This window comes from Stegostoma tigrinum, chromosome 2 (assembly GCF_030684315.1).
Source record: "Stegostoma tigrinum isolate sSteTig4 chromosome 2, sSteTig4.hap1, whole genome shotgun sequence".
NCBI classification, from domain to species: domain Eukaryota; kingdom Metazoa; phylum Chordata; class Chondrichthyes; order Orectolobiformes; family Stegostomatidae; genus Stegostoma; species Stegostoma tigrinum.
The window spans coordinates 120,028,797-120,048,677 of NC_081355.1; the positions used below are offsets into that span (position 1 = coordinate 120,028,797).

Consider the following 19,881-nt stretch of genomic DNA (forward strand, 5'->3'; position numbering starts at 1 on the left):
ACATAGATAAGCTGCAGAGCTGGGCTGAGAGGTGGCAAATGGAGTTTAATGCGGACAAGTGTGAGGTGATGCACTTTGGTAGGAGTAACAGGAAGGCAAAGTGCTGGGCTAATGGTAAGATTCTTGGTAGTGTGGATGAGCAGAGAGATCTCGATGTCCATGTACACAGATCCTTGAAAGTTGCCACCCAGGTTGACAGGGCTGTTAAGAAGGCATACAGTGTTTTAGCTTTTATTAATAGAGGGATCGAGTTCCAGAACCAAGAGGTTATGCTGCAGCTATACAAAACTCTGGTGCGGCCGCACTTGGCATATTGCATACAGTTCTGGTCACCGCATTATAAGAAGGATGTGGAAGCTTTGGAAAGGGTCCAGAGGAGATTTACTAGGATGTTGCCTGGTATGGAGGGAAGGTCTTATGAGGAAAGGCTGAGGGACTTGAGGCTGTTTTCATTAGAGAGAAAAAGGTTGAGAGGTGACTTAATTGAGACATATAAAATAATCAGAGGGTTAGATAGGGTGGATAGGGAGAGCCTTTTTCCTAAGATGGTGACGGTGAGCACGAGGGGGCATAGCTTTAAACTGAGGGGTGAAAGAAACAGGACAGATGTCAGAGGTAGTCTCTTTACTCAGACAGTAGTAAGGGAATGGAACGCTTTGCCTGCAACAGTAGTAGATTCGCCAACTTTAAGTACATTTAAGTCATCATTGGACAAGCATATGGACGTACATGGAATAGTGTAGGTTAGATGGGCTTCAGGTCGGTCTGACAGGTCGGCAGAACATAGTGGGCCGAAGGGCCTGTACTGTGCTGTAATGTTCTACGTTCTACCTCTACAACACAGGATTGTCTTACTATACATTCATCTTCAGTTGTCTTGTCCTTGAATCCCCTCCATGCTGTCCCTTTTGACATCATCTCTCAGAATAAAATCAATTTTGTTAAACATAGGTTTCATCCATATTTCCCTTCCCTCAGGCTCCAGTCACCTTTGTGAGACTGCTTTTCTTACACATGGAGGAGTCAAACATCCAGTTAACTAAATACAGACAAGAACTATGCCATTATTTTCACCTGCCATCATAAAGCAACATTCACTCCCTCCACCGCTGACATTCAGCATAGAATCCCTATAGTGCATAAAGAGGCCATTCAGCCCCTTATGTTGGCAATCTTCTGAAGAGCATCCCATCCAGACAGAGCTCTCCCCGGCCCCCCACACCCCAGCAAACTCCCACCCATTCCCATAACCCTGCACTTCGGGTGGCCAAACCATCTAGCCTGCACAACTCTGGGCACTGCAGGCAATTTAGCATGGCCAATCCACTTAACCAGCATATATTTGGACTGAGAGTGGAAATTGAAGCACCCAGAAGAGGCCCATGCACACATAGGGAAAACATGCAAGTTCCACATAGTCAACCAAGGCTGAAATAAAACCAGGTTTCCTGGCACTGTAATGCAGCAGTCCTAACCACCAAAGTAGTAGCACATATTGTTTACAAGATACACTGTAAAACTTCACTAAGCTGCTTAGACAGCACCCTCCAAACCGATGACTACTTCCACGTAGAAGAAAAAGCAACAGATACATGAGTGCTGCAAGTTCCCCTCTAAGCTATTCACCATACTGACTCGGAAATATATTATCATTTCTTCAAGTTGCTGAGTCCATTACCTGGAACTCTGTCCCTAGACTCTGTGGGTCAACCTACAGAAGTTCAAGAAGTCAGCTCACCAACAGTCAGTAGCAACTGGGGATGGATATTAAAAGCTGGCTCCACCAGTGATGCCCATATTCCACAAATGAATTAAAATGATGTACAGGAAAATGGACTAGATGAAGTTGAAGATTTATGAGGTAAAATGGAAGACTTAGGGGAAGGCTAGGGCAAGTGAGCAGTTGGAATGGAGCAAATAAAGAATGGGGAAATTAATAAAAGGCAGGGGAAGAGGCTTTGATTTGGAGGGATAAAAGTAACTGTGGACAAAAGAACACTAGCTGATCTTTAACTTCATGAAAAAGAAATCCATGAACATCTCATAACTTTTAGAAACAATGGTGATGGGAAAAATATTTTAATACTGTGAAACTTAGCAGTGACTTATGTCAGTACTCCCTAACAGTATAAGAAACAAAACTAATGCCAACCTAATGTATGAGCCTACAGTTAATTATTAAGCTCAAATAATTTTGGATGACCATTTATAACAAAGGTATCAGAAGCACAGCACAATTTTGTTTACACAGCATTATCTCAAAAGAATTAATAACAATGAATCAAAACATTTTGAATGAGTTTGAATGATAGGAACATTACAAAAATGTCAAATAATTTCATATGATACATTGAAAACAAAACTGCACCTACTGGCATTTAATAGATATATAATAATTCTTCCAAATAAAGCTGAAATTAATGTTTATATTTCACATAAAACTTTTATTTACATTTTATTTGCTCGAGCTCATGTATATTTATTTAGAATACAATTTAATGGGATAGCAACAATACTTGAACATACTCTAATTTAGTACTTATAATTTTTCTCAACTTTGTAGTTTCTTCCGCTTACTCATCTTGACATTCCTTTCCTTTCAGCAGTAATCAACAAATCTTTCTTTTGCCCCTGTGTAGCAAGATGAATGACGGATTGATGTTTAAAATAAAGTTAGGCGAACGCAGTCGGAATGGAGGCAAACGCAATTTATTCGTGCCAATACAAAACCAAAAGAAAACAAACTAGAGGCCAAAGCTGCACTCAAGAATTTTTTAATGACACCTCTGACGGAAATTGCTGGACCAATTCATTTCGAACGAAACCAATGTTAAAATTTCCAAATTAACCCCAACGAGGCAGCAATTTCACTTCGAGTTATTTTTAAGAGTGCGTGTTATGTCGCTGGAAACTTATATGCATTTTATATGCCTACTTTAATGCACGCCCCACGTTCTTCCTTTACATTTTAAAAAAGACACATTAAAAAAAAACACACACACATCCAGGCTTTTTTTTGTATTTACGTGGAACAAGCTTACAGCAACTGGTCTGAAGATGACGCAGTCTAACTGCAATCCTGTTATTAATAATTAGCGACGAAACGCAGCTGAGCAGACCGCGAGCGCCCACCAGCCCCCTTTGCCGCGTGAAGTCCCCGTCTCTCCAGCCCGCTCGCTGTGAACAGCTGGCCAGGTGAATGAAGGCAGCTTCCGGCGGGCAGCAAGCAGCGAACAGAATGGGCGCGCCCGGGACTGCAGTCCTAGCGTGAAACGAGCGCGCTGCACTCTGACAGCAGCCGCTCCTGGAATAAGACCGAACCAGGGCAGAGGCATAACGTGAGAAAATGACAGGACTGCCATTCTCCCGAGCTCTGCAAAGCGCTTGTTTCGCTTCTTGCTGACTTGACACCCCATACCAATACCCGCATACATTTAACACCAAAAAAAGGACGGTGTGGAAGAACGTTCCATTTCTTCGCAAATATATATACAATCATCACGGTCATGTCTGGAAGTCGGGTTCAGTTCACAGGACTGCTACCCTCAAGAGATGCGAAGGATCACCACAGAGTAGCACGTAAGTGTATATTCTTGATGAAAATAAAGTTTTGTCTTATTCTGAGTTCACGCACGTTGTTGTTGTTGGCAGAAAGTAAACTAATTTAATCCTGCCCGTGACCTTCTCGCACCCTTAGCGAGTGGATTTGGGTTGAAGGAGTGGTGGTGTTTCAGGATATTGTGTTTTGAATAGCCTTGCAGACATAATCGACCGAGAGGTATTTCTAACAACTTCAGTGCTTTAACACCGCAGCTTCAGGCTACTCACTTTGTTCTTTTTCAAAGACGCAATTTAAATTCCAGTATTTAAAACTAATATCTGTCCTGAACCCTATGATTTATTAGGCAGAATGTACAAGTTACGCGTTTTATCGTGATTTGCAATTACTCCACATTAGTTAATTCTCCATTCTCCGAAAAAAATAAGCTTATTGGGGGAAGCATACGGTATTTTATCCTCATTTCCGAGACTGTTCCTTTTCAATGAAGTGTGTCTACGCTAATCTGCATAATTTTTCCCCTGTGATGTATACACATTCAACAACAAACAGCCTGGTAAGTTATGCTTCGAAATGTCCATTTTTTCTTTCGGATAGTCTTAGCACTTGCGTAGCCACTTTTCATAATTGAAACAGAAAAATGCCTTGCCCAATATTGTGCGACTGTTAGTAAGATAAGTTGTTTCAATAACATCGCCAACTTGTACTTCTTCACATAAGACAACATAATATTGTAAGGCACTTCACATGATCACTGCAGACACACATTTGATAGCAAGTAATATAAGGCAGTAAAACAGTAGGTATAAAGAAAAGTCTTGCTTAAATGGGTAGATTTTAAGGGGTATCTTGAAATAAGAATGATAGTGTCAGGGAGGGAATTGCAGTGCTTCAGACCTTGGCAGTTGAAAGCACAGCCACAACAGTGAAGTAATTAAAATCAAAGGTGCTGAAAAGAGCAAATTTAGAGGAGTGCCAACAGTGAGGTAAGGGTGAGATAAAATTCTGCAATGCCCCTCCTGTCAGATGTGTGAGATCAGGATGGAGTCAAGTGTCCCTGATGACTATATACAGAATGTGACTGGCTGCAGCTCCTCACAGATTGTGTTTTTTTGGTTGGAGAGGCTGTTGTATGCTTTGTTTCACAGAGACTTGGCTCATTTCTGCCATTCCTGAATGTGCCCCACAAGCTGATGGATTCTTCAGACATTGCATGGATCACCTGGTGTCCCCTGGTAAGGCAAAATCTGGCAGGGAATGCTTCTGGATCAACACCAGCTGATACTTGGACATAGTGATCCTGGCAAGTCATTGCTCCCCAGACCTAGAGTACCTTACAGTAAAATGTTGTTAGCGAGTTTTGAGAAGATTTGTAGCTCAGGTTGAGGTTCTGGATGTGAGTTTGCTCGCTGAGCTGGAAGGTTCGTTTCCAGACGTTTCGTCACCATTCTAGGTAACATCATCAGTGAGCCTTCAACGAAGCGCTGGTGTTATGTCCCGCTTTCTATTTATCTGGTTAGGTTTCCTTGGGTTGGTGATGTCATTTCTTGTTCTTTTTCTCAGGGGATGGTAGATTGACTCCAAGTCAATGTGTTTGTTGATGGAATTCCGGTTGGAATGCCATGCTTCTAGGAATTCTCGTGCATGTCTCTGTTTGGCTTGTCCTAGGATGGATGTGTTGTCCCAATCAAAGTGGTGTCCTTCCTTATCTGTATGTAAGGATACGAGTGATAGTGGGTCATGTCGTTTTGTGGCTAGTTGATGTTCATGTATCCTGGTGGCTAGCTTCCTGCCAGTTTGTCCAACGTAGTGTTTGTCACAGTTCTTGCAAGGTATTTTGTAGATGACGTTCATTTTATTTGTTGTCTGTATAGGGTCTTTTAAGTTCATTAGCTGCTGTTTTAGTGTGTTGGTGGGTTTGTGGGCTACCCTGATGCCAAGGGGTCCGAGTAGTCTGGCAGTCATTTCGGAAATGTCTTTGATGTAGGGGAGAGTGGTTATGGTTTCTGGGCCCGTTTTGTCTGTTTGTTTGGGTTTGTTGCTGAGAAATCGGCGGACTGTGTTCATAGGGTACCCATTCTTTTTGAATACGCTGTATAGGTGATTTTCCTCTGCTCTGCGTAGTTCCTTTGTGCTGCAGTGTGTGGTGGCTCGTTGGAATAATGTTCTAATGCAGCTTCGTTTGTGGGTGTTGGGATGGTTGCTCCTGTAGTTCAGTATTTGGTCCGTATGTGTTGTTTTCCTGTAGACGCTGGTTTGAAGTTCCCCATTGACTGTTCGCTCTACTGTGACATCTAGGAATGGCAGTTTGTTGTTGTTTTCCTCCTCTTTTGTGAATGTTATGCCAGTAAAGGGTATTACTGATGGTCTTGAATGTTTCCTCTAATTTGTTTTGTTTAGTGATGACAAAGGTGTCATCCACGTAGCGGACCCAAAGTTTGGGTTGGATGATTGGCAGAGCTGTTTGTTCGAGTCTCTGCATTACTGCCTCTGCTAAGAACCCTGATATCGGAGATCCCATGGGTGTACCGTTGGCTTGTCTGTAGGTTTTGTTATTGAAAGTGAAGTGGGTGGTGAGGCATAGGTCCACTGGCTTGATGATGTTGTCCTTGCTGATGAGGTTGGTGGTGTCTGGTGTATGTGTCTTCTGTTCTTCTAATAGTGTCATCAGTGTTTCTTTGGCCAGGTTGATGTTGATGGATGTGAACAGTGCTGTTACATCAAAGGAGACCATTATTTCATCCTCTTCTACCTTGGTGTCTTTGGTGTTCAGGAATTCTTGGGTGGAGCGAATGGAGTGGTGGGAGTCTTCTCCTAGGTGTTTTAGTCTTTGGTGTCTACAAACCAACGGTACACCCAGGGGATCTCCGAAATCAGGGTTCTTGGCAGAGGCAGTAATGCAGAGACTTGAACAAACAGCTCTGCCAATCATCCAACCCAAACTTTGGGTCCGCTACGTGGATGACACCTTTGTCATCACTAAACAAAACAAATTGGAGGAAACATTCAAGACCATCAATAATACCCTTACGGGCATAACATTCACAAAAGAGGAGGAAAACAACAACAAACTGCCATTCCTAGATGTCACAGTAGAGCGAACAGTCAATGGGGAACTTCAAACCAGCGTCTACAGAAAAACAACACATACGGACCAAATACTGAACTACAGGAGCAACCATCCCAACACCCACAAACGAAGCTGCATTAGAACATTATTCCAACGAGCCACCACACACTGCAGCACAAAGGAACTACGCAGAGCAGAGGAAAATCACCTATACAGCGTATTCAAAAAGAATGGGTACCCGATGAACACAGTCCGCCGATTTCTCAGCAACAAACTCAAACAAACAGACAAAACGGGCTCAGAAACCATAACCACTCTCCCCTACATCAAAGACATTTCCGAAATGACTGCCAGACTACTCGGACCCCTTGGCATCAGGGTAGCTCACAAACCCACCGACACACCAAAACAGCAGCTAATGAACTTAAAAGACCCTATACAGACAACAAATAAAATGAACGTCATCTACAAAATACCTTGCAAGAACTGTGACAAACACTACGTTGGACAAACTGGCAGGAAGCTAGCCACCAGGATACATGAACATCAACTAGCCACAAAACGACATGACCCACTATCACTCGTATCCTTACATACAGATAAGGAAGGACACCACTTTGATTGGGACAAAACATCCATCCTAGGACAAGCCAAACAGAGACATGCACGAGAATTCCTAGAAGCAAGGCATTCCAACAGGAATTCCATCAACAAACACATTGACTTGGAGCCAATCTACCATCCCCTGAGAAAAAGAACAGGAAATGACATCACCAACCCAAGGAAACCTAACCAGATAAATAGAAAGCGGGACATAACACCAGCGCTTCGTCGGAGGCTCACTGATGATGTTACCTAGAATGGTGACGAAACGTCTGGAAACGAACCTTCCAGCTCAGCGAGCAAACTCACATCCAGTAAAATGTTGTCCCTGCTCTCTGCCACATAAGTTCACTTCCACCATCCTGACAGCAGTTTACATACATCCCATGCAGAGGTAAAGAATGCCCTAGAAAAATTTATACCATCATAAACAGTCTGGAACCGAAATTCCCCGAGGCCTTTATTCATTGTGGCCAGCGACTTCGACCAAGCCAACATCGAGAGTGCTGACAAAGTACGATTAATGCATCTCCTGCCCCACTCGAGGACCAAACATCCTGGACCGCTGCTATACAGCCATCAAAGACACCTACTGCTCTGTCCTCTGCCCATACTTCGATAAATCAGATCATGATGCTGTGCTCCCCCTCCCAGCTTACAAGCAGATGATGAAATGGGAGGATCCTTCACAGATACAATACTGACCTGAGGCAGTGGACTGCTTGGACGGATTAGATCATATTCAAGTACTCTGCGGGAAATCTAGACGAGTACACCGCAACTGTCATGGACTTCATTAGCAAATGCACGTAGGACTGTGTACCAAAGAAGTCAATCCAGGCATTCACCAACAGAAACCTTGGATGGACCAGGAAATCCACTGCCTACTGAAGACCAGGTGTGCAGCATTGAAGTTGGATGACCCAGACCTATACAGAAAATCCAAATATGATCTCTGCAAAACCATCAGAGATGCCAAGAGGCAGAACCAGACCAAGTTAGAGGCCCAAACTGACCATACAGACTCACGCCTGTGGCAAGGCCTAAATATCATCACAAGATGCAAAATGAAGCAGAGCAAGATAGTGGGCAAAGACATCCCTCTCTGATGTGGTCAATGCTTTCTACGCTCAGTTCGAGCAGAATGCCAGTGGTGTGGTGTCACCTGCCCTGACAGCACCGGATGCACCTGTGCCCACTCATTGCTGCAGATGTCAGATTAGTCTTCCTGGGAGTCAGCCCAAGGAAAGGGATGAACCCAGATGGAGTGCCCGGCTGAGCACTTAGATCCTGTGTGGGCCAGCTGGCAGAGATACTCCCTGACATCTTTAACCTCTCCGTTCTATAAGCTGTAGTGCTCACTTGCTTCAAGAGGATCACCATCATTCCAGAACCAAAGAAAGTACACACAACATACCTTAATGACTACTGCCCAGTGGCTCTGACCTCCGTAATCATGAATTGCTTTTTGAGGCAGGTCCTGGCCCACATCAACTCTAGTCTCCCAGCCTGCCTCAATCCTCTATAATTTGTCTACTGACATAAGAGGTCCACAGTGGATGCCATTTCCCTAGCCATGCACTCATCCCTTGAACATCTGGACAGCAAGGATACCCACGTCAGACTTCTGCTCATTGACTACAGCGCAGCCTTCAACACCGTTACCCCTCCAGATTGCACCTATGTGGGAACACCAGGACAGGACTACCCCTCAAAACTCCAAGACCTAGGTCTCGGGTCTACCCTGTGCAACTGGATCCACAGCTTCCTGACCCATAGGCCACAATCAATGAAGGTAGACAACTGCACATCCTCCACAATAACACTCAACACTGGAGTGTTTTTCCTCCCCCCCCCCCCCCCCCCCCCCACCTCCAAGAATGTGTTCTATGCCTTCTACTATAACTCCTTGTACACCCATGACTGTCACCAAATGCTGAACGAATGACATCAACAAGTTTGACGACACCACCGTGGTAGAATGGATATCAAACAATGAGTCAGAGTACAGAAAGGAGACAGAGGGCTTGCTGACACTGTGCAATAACAACCTCTCTCTCTACATCAAATCAAAATAATGATTATTTCTTTTAGAAAGAGAGGAGGAAGACATGCCCTTATTTACATCATGTGAATGTAAATTTCCATCAGAGTGGAAGTTGAGAGGGTTGAGAATGTTGAGTTCCTAAGAGTGACGATAACCAGCAACCAGTCCTGGCCTTCCCACATAGGTGCAATAATCAGGGTGGCACAACATCACCTTTTTCCCTCCTTTGGGTAGCTTAGGAAATTTGACATGTCCACAAGGACCCTCACCAACTTCAACAGATGTGCCATTGAAAGCATACTGTTGGGGTGCATGACAGCCCAGTATTGCATCTGCTCTGCCCAAAGCAATGAGAAACTACAGAAGATGGTGTGCACAACCTAGACCATCACGGAAGCCAACCTCCCACCAATGACTCCATTTACACATCTCGTTGTTGCAGAAAGGCTGCCAACATCAACGACCCATCTCAACCCAGTAATGTTGTCCTACAACCTCTCCTCTCAGGGAGTTGGACAGAATGTTTGTTTAAATGCAGGACCTCAAGGATAGTAATTTTGGGACTACTTTCAGTGCCACACATTAGTGAGAGGTAGGAAAAGGAGGATTTAGCAGATGAATGTGTGACTTGAGAGCTGTTGCAGGGAGCAGGGACTCTTTCTTGGATCATTGGGATCTTTTCTGCGTAGAAGTGAGCTGTAGAAGATGAATGGGTTGTACCTAAACTGGAGGGGGAGCCAATATCCTGGTGGAGAGATTTATTAGAACCACAGGGGAATGTATAAACTAATCTGGCAGGGGAGTGGGATCCAAAGCAGTGAGGAGACAAGAGAAAGTTGAGAGCAAGTCAAACAGTAGAGGCAGTGTTGATAATCCGAGTACGAGATAAGGCAGGCAAGAACACAGCATGAAGCAAGGGAAGTCTGGGTTAAACTGCATTTATTTCAATGCAGGAGGCCTGACAGGCCAGGGAAATGAACTTGGGCATTAGATGGGTATATGTGACTGGGATAATATAGTGATAGAAACATAGCTGAGGGAGGGAGGGATAGGACTGACAGCTCAATGTTCCAAAGTACAGATGCTATAGGAAGGATAGAAGGCAAGGCAAGACAGGAGGGAAAGTTGCAGTTTTGATCAGGGAGAATGTCATGGCAGTACTAAGAGAAGACATTCTTGAGGGTTTGCCCATTGAGTCTAAATGGGTAGAACTGAGGGGAGGGAGAAAAGGAGGAGATCACTTTGACAGCATTGTACTATAGTCCCCCTAATAATCAGTGGGAGATTGAGGAGTAAATATGTAAGGAGATCGCAGGTATCTGCAAGAATAATAAAGTTGTGAAAGGGGATTTTAACTTCCCTAACATTGACTGGAACTGCTGCAGTGGTAAGAGCTTGAATGGAGGGAGGTTTGTTACTGCATGAGAAATTCATCCATAACATGCTTATGTAGATGGAACTGCTAGAGAAGGGCCAATTCTTGACCTCTTGGGAAATAAAGGCAGGGCAGGTGACAGTGTTAGTGGGGGAGCACTTTGCGACCAGCGACCGTAATTCCATTAGTTTTAAAATAGCTGTGGAAAAAGATAGATCTGGTTTACCTCTACAAGTTAAAATTCAAAATCGGAGCAAGGCCAATTTTGATGGTTGTAGGAACTTTCAAAAGTTGATTGGGGGAGGCTGTTTGTGGGCAAAGGGATGTCTGATAAGTGGGAAGCTTTCAAAAGTAAGTTTAGTGAGGGTTCAGGGCCAGTGTATACCTGTTAGAGTAAAGGGTAAAGCTGGCAGGAGTGGGGAACTTTGAATGCCTCGAGTTATTGTGGGCCTGATTATGGAGACGTACAGCATGTATAGGCTGCTGGGATCAAGTGAATTTCTTGGAGTATAGATGGTGTCAGAGTATACTTGAGAGAAATTCGGTGGGCCAAATGGGGACAGGAGATGGCTTTGGCAGATAAGGTAAAGGAGAATGCAGAGATTCTACAGGCACGTGAAGAGCAAATAGGGAGAGAATAGCACCTCTTAAAGATAAATACGCTCATCTATTTACAGAGCCACAAGACATGGATGAGATCCTAAATGAATATTTCTCATTTAGTATTTTCTGTCTAGAAAGGTATAGATGTTAGGGAATTTGGTGAAATAAACAGTGCAGTCTTGAAGAGAGTCCATGTTAGAGAAGAGTTGCTGAAAGTCCTAAAACGCATTAAGGTAGATATATCCCTGGGACCTGATGAAGTGTACTCTGGGACTTCGTGAGAGTTTAGTGAGGAAATTGCAGGGACACCTAGTGGAGATATTAGCATAATTGACAGCCATGAGTGAAGATTGGAGGGTGACTAATGCTGTGCCATTATTTGAGAGGCTGCAGGGAAATGCCTGGGAGCTATGGACTGATGAGACTAATGTCTGTGGTGGATAAGTTGTTAGAGGGGAATTCTGAGACGTGATCTACAGACATTTGGAGAAACGAGAACTCATTTTGGACAATCAACATGGCTAAGTGCATGGGAAACAATGTCTCTCCAATTTGAGCTTTTTGAAAGGGTGTCAAGAAAGTAAATGAGCGCAAAGTGACAGATGTTGTCTATATGGACTTTAGCAAGGCCGTTGATAAGGGACTGCATGGTAGGTTGTTGAGTAAGGTTAGATCTCATGGGATCCAGGGAGAGGTAGCCAGTTGGATATAAAATTGGCTTGACTGTGGTGGTAAAAGGTTAGTTTTCGTTCTGGAGGTCTGTGACCAGCAGTGTGCAACAGAGATCACTGCTGGTTTCACTGTTACTCATCATTTATATAAATGAGTTGGCTGACAGTTTAGGAGGTATGGTTAGTAAGTTTATTGAGGATACCAAAATTAATGGTATAGTGTACGGTGAAGAAGGTTACCTGGGAATGTAGTCAGATCTTGATCAACTGGGCCAATGGGATGATGAATGGCAGATGGAGTTTAATTTAGATAAATACGAGGTGTTGCGTTTTGGTTGGTCAAACTAGAGCAGGGCTTACATGGCCAATGGGAAAGCCTTGGGGAGTGTTATAGAACAAAGAGACCTGGGGATACAGTTTCATAGCTGCTTGAAAGTGGTGTCACAGGTAGACAGGGTGGTGATGAAGGCTTTCGATATGCTTGCTTTCATCAATCAGGGCACTGAGTAGGGGAGTTGGGACGTCTTGTTGCAGCTGTACAAGACATTGGTGAGACCACGTTTGGAGAATTGTGTGCAGTTCTGGTTGCCCTACTATAGAAAGATAATTATTAAACAGAAAGCGTGTGGAAAATATTTCCGAGGATGCTGCCTGGACTGGAGGTTTGAGTTAGAAGGAGAGGTTGAATAGGCTGGGACTCTTTTTCCCTGGAGCATAGGAGACTGAGAGGTGACCTTGTAGAGATCTATAAAATAATGAGGCATAGATAAGGTAGATAGCCAGCAGCTTTTCCCAGTGGTAGGGAAGTCTAAAACTAGACGCCATATTTTTAAGGGGAGAGTGACGAAACACAAACGGGTTCAGAGGGACAATTTTCTCAGAAGGTTGGAAGTGCCTGGAATGGGCTGCTGGAGTTAGTAGGGAAAGCAAGTACAATTTTTTTGTCATTTTAAGAAACATTTAGACAGGTACATGGATCGGATAGGTATTTGATATGGATCAAATAGAGGCAAATGGGACTAGCTTAAATGTGAAAACTGAATGGCATGGGCAAGTTGGGCCAAAGGGCCTGTGTCTATGCTGTGAATCTCTTAGACTTTGATGAGGGGGCTTCTGATGGAAACCTACAGAATACAAATAGTTCTGCTATAATGTGTGTTTCGTTAATGCAAATTGGCTGTCACGATTGAATAGTGGACACTTTGGATAATGTGAACTTTCTGCTGTACAGGTGTAGTGATTTTCCGGTAATGCAGTTTTCTATGGCGATTTTCTATAGCTGGAGGTCACACAAGTATGCAAGAACCGTGCTATAGGAGAACTACCTACGCTGAAAGGTCTGGATAGTGTGGATGTGAAGAAAATGTTTCCACCAGTAGGAGAGACTAGATCCTGAGGACGCAGACTCAAGTGAAGGGGTGACCATTTAGAACTGAGCTGAGAAGGAATTTCTTCACCCAGAGGGGAGTTAATCTGTGAACTCTTTGCCGCAGGGGACTGTGGAGGCCAAAACATTTGAGTGTATTCAAGGCAGGTTCCTGATTGGTAAGGGAATCAAGGTTTATGGGGAGAAGGCAGCAGGAAGGGGTTGAGAACACATCAACCGTGATTTTATGGTGAAGCAGACTTGATGGGCTGAATGGCCTAATTCTGCTCCTATACCTTGTCTTATGGAATAGAATTGCGATTAAGCATGTTTAACACTCGCTTAGCCAATACATTTCTAGGCCCGAAACGTCAGCTTTTGTGCTCCTGAGATGCTGTTGGGCCTGCTGTGTTCATCCAGCCTCACATTTTATTATCAGTATTCCAGCTGGCTTATTTTTGTTTCATCATGAACAAAGGGAACACCAAATCTCTGTGTATTTGTGATGGTTTCCTTCATCCAAACTAGGTTGAGTGAATTGCATAGTGTTGAAGGACAGCACAGGATTTAGAGACACTGTTATTTTTTTTTGTCCCTCTCTGGGAAAATGACTTTGAACTTCTGCAATCACATGAGGAATCATTTTGCTGCCTGCTTTTAAAGTAACAGTAATAATCTGTTCTGAGTGTTCAGAGAGCCATTGAATCGGCTGAAGGTCAGACAAGTTAGTAAATCAACAGTAATATCTTGAAAGCTGAAGGGTTCCTTTCCCACCAACTCCTTCCTCATGTCAAGTTGTTCCAACTTTTGAATTTATCTATAAATTATGCTCTAGAAATTCAACTACTAAAAGCCTTGTGGCTTACTAGTAGTTATCTGCTTTACAAGATCTTTCACTTCAATTAAAGCATTAACTCAACTTAACCGACAGGTTTGCTCCAAAAGAGATTCCATTTTAAGTTACCTGAATCTAATTTTGTGTGATAATGTGAATGAGATATCGCAGTTCAAACATTTGGGATAAGTGTGTGATGATAACTTTTATCTTGAAAGTCAAACTTGGTGCTGTAAACTTATTTAACAGACAGTCACTCTGAGGACCAGAAAATAATACCACTTACTTATTTACACTCTTCACAGTAAGGAAACAAGTTCATGACTGAATATTTTGTTGTAATGTAGGAAAAACAACTATTTGTATATGAGAGCCTCATGCAAATGGAAATATGACTGGTCTGGTAATGTGTTCATTTCATTGGTGAAACTCAGCAGGTCTGGTAGCACATACAAAACTTTTAATATCAGGAGGATGTTATTGGCAGTGTTTTATCACTTGAGAAATTTCAATCAGGATTTAAGAGTTTTTGGCCTGAAGTCCTGTTGAACTGATGATGTACGAGGACTTCCCCTCTCCTCTTTATAGTTAACTGAAAAAGCTAACTTTGCTTCCAACTAGGGACTTTTCAACAGTGTTTATCTATTTTTGTTGCTGATATATTCCAGGAAATAGACTTCACTTATCTTGACATATGGAATTGCTCATTATTTGACTTGTAACACATTAGGCATTTGTTGTTCATCCTCCGCTCTCTAAGAGGAAAGAAAATGAGGGGAGTTGTATGCAGACTTCAAGAATATCCAGGGTCTGACTCAATGTCATACTTGGTAGGCTGCCTATTTCGTTTGACAAAGAACTGCTTGTTGTCATGGGAACAAGGTTAGTCTGTGGAGGTAGAGAAGTTACTGCTATCCAGCCAGAGCCCAACTCTATGACGTTTCTCTAGCAGAGCATATAACAAATGAGCACCTGTTCTTTTTCGACTTTGTGATTCTTAAATTTAAAATAAATTTTGCCAATGAGATTATTATGGGTTGTTTGATCTTTTTAAGTTATATTGTCAGTAGTTTAAACAGATTTAAATGCTTCTTCAGTTAACTGATTCAATAACTGCATTTGTGCAAATCTTTGTGTTCAATGATGATTTATAATTTAGTGCATGCAGCGTAAAAGCAAATTCAAAAATAATTATGTAGTATTGGTATGTTTTTTTAAACTTCCTGATTATGTTTATGGTTTTGAATCTTTCCTGTTGACCTGAACAATAAACGCCCAGATTGTACATTGCGTGTTCATACTTGACTTACAAATTAACGAACAAACAGGATTGCATGATTAGCTTTTAAGTTTATCTAAACATGAACATCATGCGGAGTCTGAAAACAGTTCTGAAAGAAAAGCTGTATGTCTTTTTCTTTAAAAGACAAGTGTTTATTCATCCATGCACTTAATTACATTTTTATGTATAGAATCACATAAATCAAATTGCTTATGTTCAAATTAAACTATTAACTGTAAATCAGCTGCTTTGGATAATTTAGGAGTAAGCAGCAAAAGTATGTTTCATGATCTTGAATGATATTCTATGTAACAGCAACAAAAGTAAACTATCCCTCAAGTCTGTAAAATGTATTAGTAGACGTGGGCCATTTGGCCCATCATGCCTGCTCCATCTTTCAATTGGACCATGGCTGATCTGAAAATCCTCAACTCCACTTTCCTGTCTTTTCCCACAAACCTCTCAATTCCCGTGTTGGTTAAAAATTGGTCCGTCTCGGGCTAGAAAAGGATTTAAACATTGTGACTCAGTTGCATAGTACCAAGGGAGCCACAGATAATGACTGTGTCTTCAGTAATTGCCCTTGGTTCTGGAATTCCCCCTCTAAAACTCCTCCAACCTCTTGCACAATCTGCTATAAAGGCCCAGATGTTTTTATTGGACCAATGTAGACTGGAGTTATACATTGGGACTATGCAGAATTCTTACAGTAGACTCCACGGGAATTGCCTAGGAACTTACAATTCCAAAGGGACACTCCCTTGTTTCTGCAACCCTCCAAAAGAGTCTGTTAAAATTAGAGTTAAGAAAGTAGTCCTCTAGAAAAGGTTTAGAGGATTACAAACCTACTGTAACTCCTGACCCTGAGTAACTATTGAACTGAATGCCGCATTCCCAACTCTGTGTGGAAACAGGTCCATTGGCCCAACAAATCAACATGGACCACACAGCAGCCCACCCAGATCAGACCCATCCCCTATAACTCACCTAACATCCCTGAACACTACAGACAATTTAGCACGGCCAGACCTTCTAGCCTGCATATCTTTGGACTGTGGGAGGAAACCAATGCAGACATGGAGAGAATGTGCAAAATCCACCCAGACAGTCACCCAAGGATGGAATCAAACCTGGGTGCTGCTGTGAGGCAGCAGTGCTAACCACAGAGCCAACTTCTAACAACAGCCTTCTTGACCAGATTCCCCCTTGCCCAATGAACAGAATTCCAGTGTCCCAGGCCCTGACACACCTGGCCTTTAACCTGACCCTCCTGGATGACATCCCATGCTACTGGGCTCAACTACTCTATTTTGCTGGTCCAACACCACTGGGGAGGCAATGGCCTAGTGGAATTATCCCTGGACTGTCACCTGAGATTAATGTTCTGGGAACCCAAGTTCAAATTCCCTGGCAGATGGTGGAATTTGAATTCAGTAAATATCTGCAATTCAGAGTCTAATGATTACTATGAAACGATTGCCAATTGTCAGGGGGAAAAACCCATCTGGTTCACTACTATCCTTTAGAGAAGGAAACTGCTGTGGGCCTGGAGTTACATGTAGGCCAGACTAGGTAAGGATGGCAATATGGTTGACTCTTAACTGCCCTCTGGGCAATTGGGGATGGACAATAAATGCTGGCCTGGCTAGCAATGCTCTCCTCCCATGATTGAATAAAAAAATATCTATTCTGAGCTCTCCTTCACTTTATCAGCCTAGTTGCTTTACTTACTGTGTCACAGGAACTGTCAAGGAGATAGTTGGACATGTATATCGTAGAATATGGTGCACTTAATGCTAAAGTTGGTATTGTTTCCATAGTGATTCTCTTCATGGCTGAAATGGTGGATTCCTGGACTAGTTTGTAACAAGAGGCCCCTATGTTGGAATCTCCAGCACAGAAGTCATTTAGTGTTAACTGGCTAAGACTTGAAGTATCAGAAACAGAAATGATCAGTGCAAGCTTCATTCTTGATCAGTAGTGGAATCGAGGGTTGTGGGGAAAATGCAGCAAAGTAGATATGAGGAATGTGGGATCAGCTATGATCATCATGAATGGCAAAACAAGTTCGAGAGGTCAAATAGAACAATACAGCATAGTACAGGCCCTTCGGCCCTTGATGTTGTGCCGACCTGTCGTACCGATCTGAAGCCCATCTAACCTACACTATTCCATGTACGTCCATATGCTTATCCAATGACGCCTTAAATGTACCCAAAGTTGGCGAATCTACTACCGTTGCAGGCAAAGCGTTCCATTCCCTTACTACTCTCTGAGTAAAGAAACTACCTCTGACATCTGTCCTATATCTTTCACCCCTCAATTTAAAGCTATGCCCCCCTCGTGCTCGCCGTCACCATCCTAGGAAAAAGGCTCTCCCTATCCACCCTATCTAACCCTCTGATTATTTTATACGTTTCAATTAAGTCACCTCTCAACCTTCTTCTCTCTTATGAAAACAGCCTCAAGTCCCTCAGCCTTTCCTCGTAAGACCTTCCCTCCATACCAGGCAACATCCTAGTAAATCTCCTCTGCACCCTTTCCAAAGCTTCCACATCCTTCTTATAATGCGGTGACCAGAACTGTATGCAATACTCCAAGTGCTGCTGCACCAGAGTTTTGTACAGCTGCAGCATAACCTCTTGGTTCCGGAACTCGGTCCCTCTATTAATAATAGCTAAAACACTGTACGCCTTCTTAACAGCCCTGTCAACCTGGGTGGCAACTTTCAAGGATCTGTGTGCATGGACGCCGAGATCTCTCTGCTCATCTACACAACTAAGAATCTTACCATTAGCCCTGTACTTTGCCTTCCAGTTACTCCTACCAAAGTGCATCACCTCACACTTGTCTGCATTAAACTCCATTTGCCACCTCTCAGCCCAGCTCTGCAGCTTGTCTATGTCTCTCTGCAACCTATAGCATCCTTCGTCACTATCCAAAACTCCACTTATTTCTTATGGTCATGTGCTTTTTTGGCTTAAGTGCAAGTTGCATCAAGTGTTTTTGTTTTGGAGAGATCTTAACATAAAGCCCGGTGAGTTTACTCACTGTATCTTACCAAACTGCTCTCATTAATAACCTACCATATTGCTACGGCATCCTTCTCATCCAATTCTATCCAGACATTACCACATGCAGTTCCCGGAAGAACTTGCCACTCACCAAATGTCTGCTGAAAGACCAGCATCCCCTTTGTCCCCTCTGTCTTTAAAAAGCCACGTCGTAAGGGTTGGTATTTTGTCATTGCTTATCACCTGCACTATAATGGTACGCAGCCACAACGTCACTCTCTTTATGGTACGTAGCCTGCATGGCTGACTCTGTCACAGATACAGCCCTATTCTCTGACAGTCTTCGCTGTTTGTTTATTCATTCATGGGCATTGTCAGCTGGGCTAGCATTTGTTGCCCATCCCTTATTGTCCAGTGGCTAATTAGAATCAACCACATTACTGGGGTCTGGAGTTGCACATAAGCCAGACACAATGCAGACCCGCATCTTCTCTTTGTCCAATAAGGGAACATGCCACAATCAGGCAGTCAGTCAGTTCCAAACAGGCGCTTTTGTTTACAGCCAGCAAAAGTGAACATACACAAGGTGAATAGAGGCTGGTGGTCCTGTCCACAATGCAGACGAAATACTGGCTTGTTGACTATCAATTGTGCACTTATAGTGCCTGATGACTGACTAGAGTTCAACTGTATGAACAAGGAGACCTTTATCCTCCCTCATGTTCACATTTTCATTGGAAGACTGTTCCCCTTGCTGTTCCTCAGCACACATTATCTCATTGTGCCCTGCACAATTGCAGCAAGCAACATCCTAGTACGAATTGGAAACTGTGTCTTGGCCATACTGGAGGTCCATCTCCAGACTGGTCCGTGCAGTAGAACTGCATCTTCAGCATTCCAATTATGTGCTCCATCGTGACCCCTGTCAAAGCATCAGCAGAATTCTATGTGTACTTTGTTTCAATTAGGGGATTACACAATGGGGTCATGATCCATCATCAAGGCTTTGTCCTGAAGTAACCAGCCTTGTAAGGTACCAGGACCCTCAAATAGAGGTACATGAGACTGATCCATGTTGTAGGTGTTGGAGTAGCAAACAGGGTTGGAGGCACACATCCCCAGTAAGTGTAAAGGTGATCATGGATGACCTGTACGTAAATCAAATCAAAAGTAAGGCTGAGGGTAAGCATCTTGCAGTGAGTAATTCCCCAAAGCCTGTTCACAATATACAGAGTACAAGTTAGGAGTGTAATGGAATATTCCCCCCTTGCATGTATGTATGAGTGCAACTCCAAAAACAGCCAAGAAGCTTGCCACTGTCCAGAAAAACCCATTCATTGGCTCCATATCCACCAACATTCAGTCCCTCCACCATCAATGCTCGGTGTGTGCCATCTACAAAATGCACTGCAGAAATTCATCAAGCTCCTTTAGACAGCATCTTCCAAATCCATGA

At 43.2% G+C, this 19,881-nt stretch overlaps 1 protein-coding gene and 1 long non-coding RNA gene across 7 annotated transcripts in view; one reads left to right on the top strand and one right to left on the bottom strand.

The window, feature by feature from the left end:
• LOC125462748 (uncharacterized) overlaps positions 1-19,881 on the bottom strand; it is an 82,343-nt gene that overhangs the window by 20,526 nt on the left and 41,936 nt on the right. The window lies entirely within an intron of this gene.
• The window catches only part of LOC125462689 (sickle tail protein-like), a 614,365-nt gene continuing 597,569 nt past the window's right edge, over positions 3,086-19,881 (top strand). For 2 of the 6 annotated variants that reach the window (XM_048552953.2, XM_048553021.2), the window contains exon 1: positions 3,086-3,579. In XM_048552953.2, coding sequence (XP_048408910.1) covers positions 3,507-3,579 — 73 coding nt within the window. In that variant the 5' untranslated portion in view covers positions 3,086-3,506. The remainder of the gene's footprint in view (positions 3,580-19,881) is intronic. The other 4 variants (XM_048552929.2, XM_048552938.2, XM_048553050.2 and 1 more) reach the window with 2 other exon arrangements.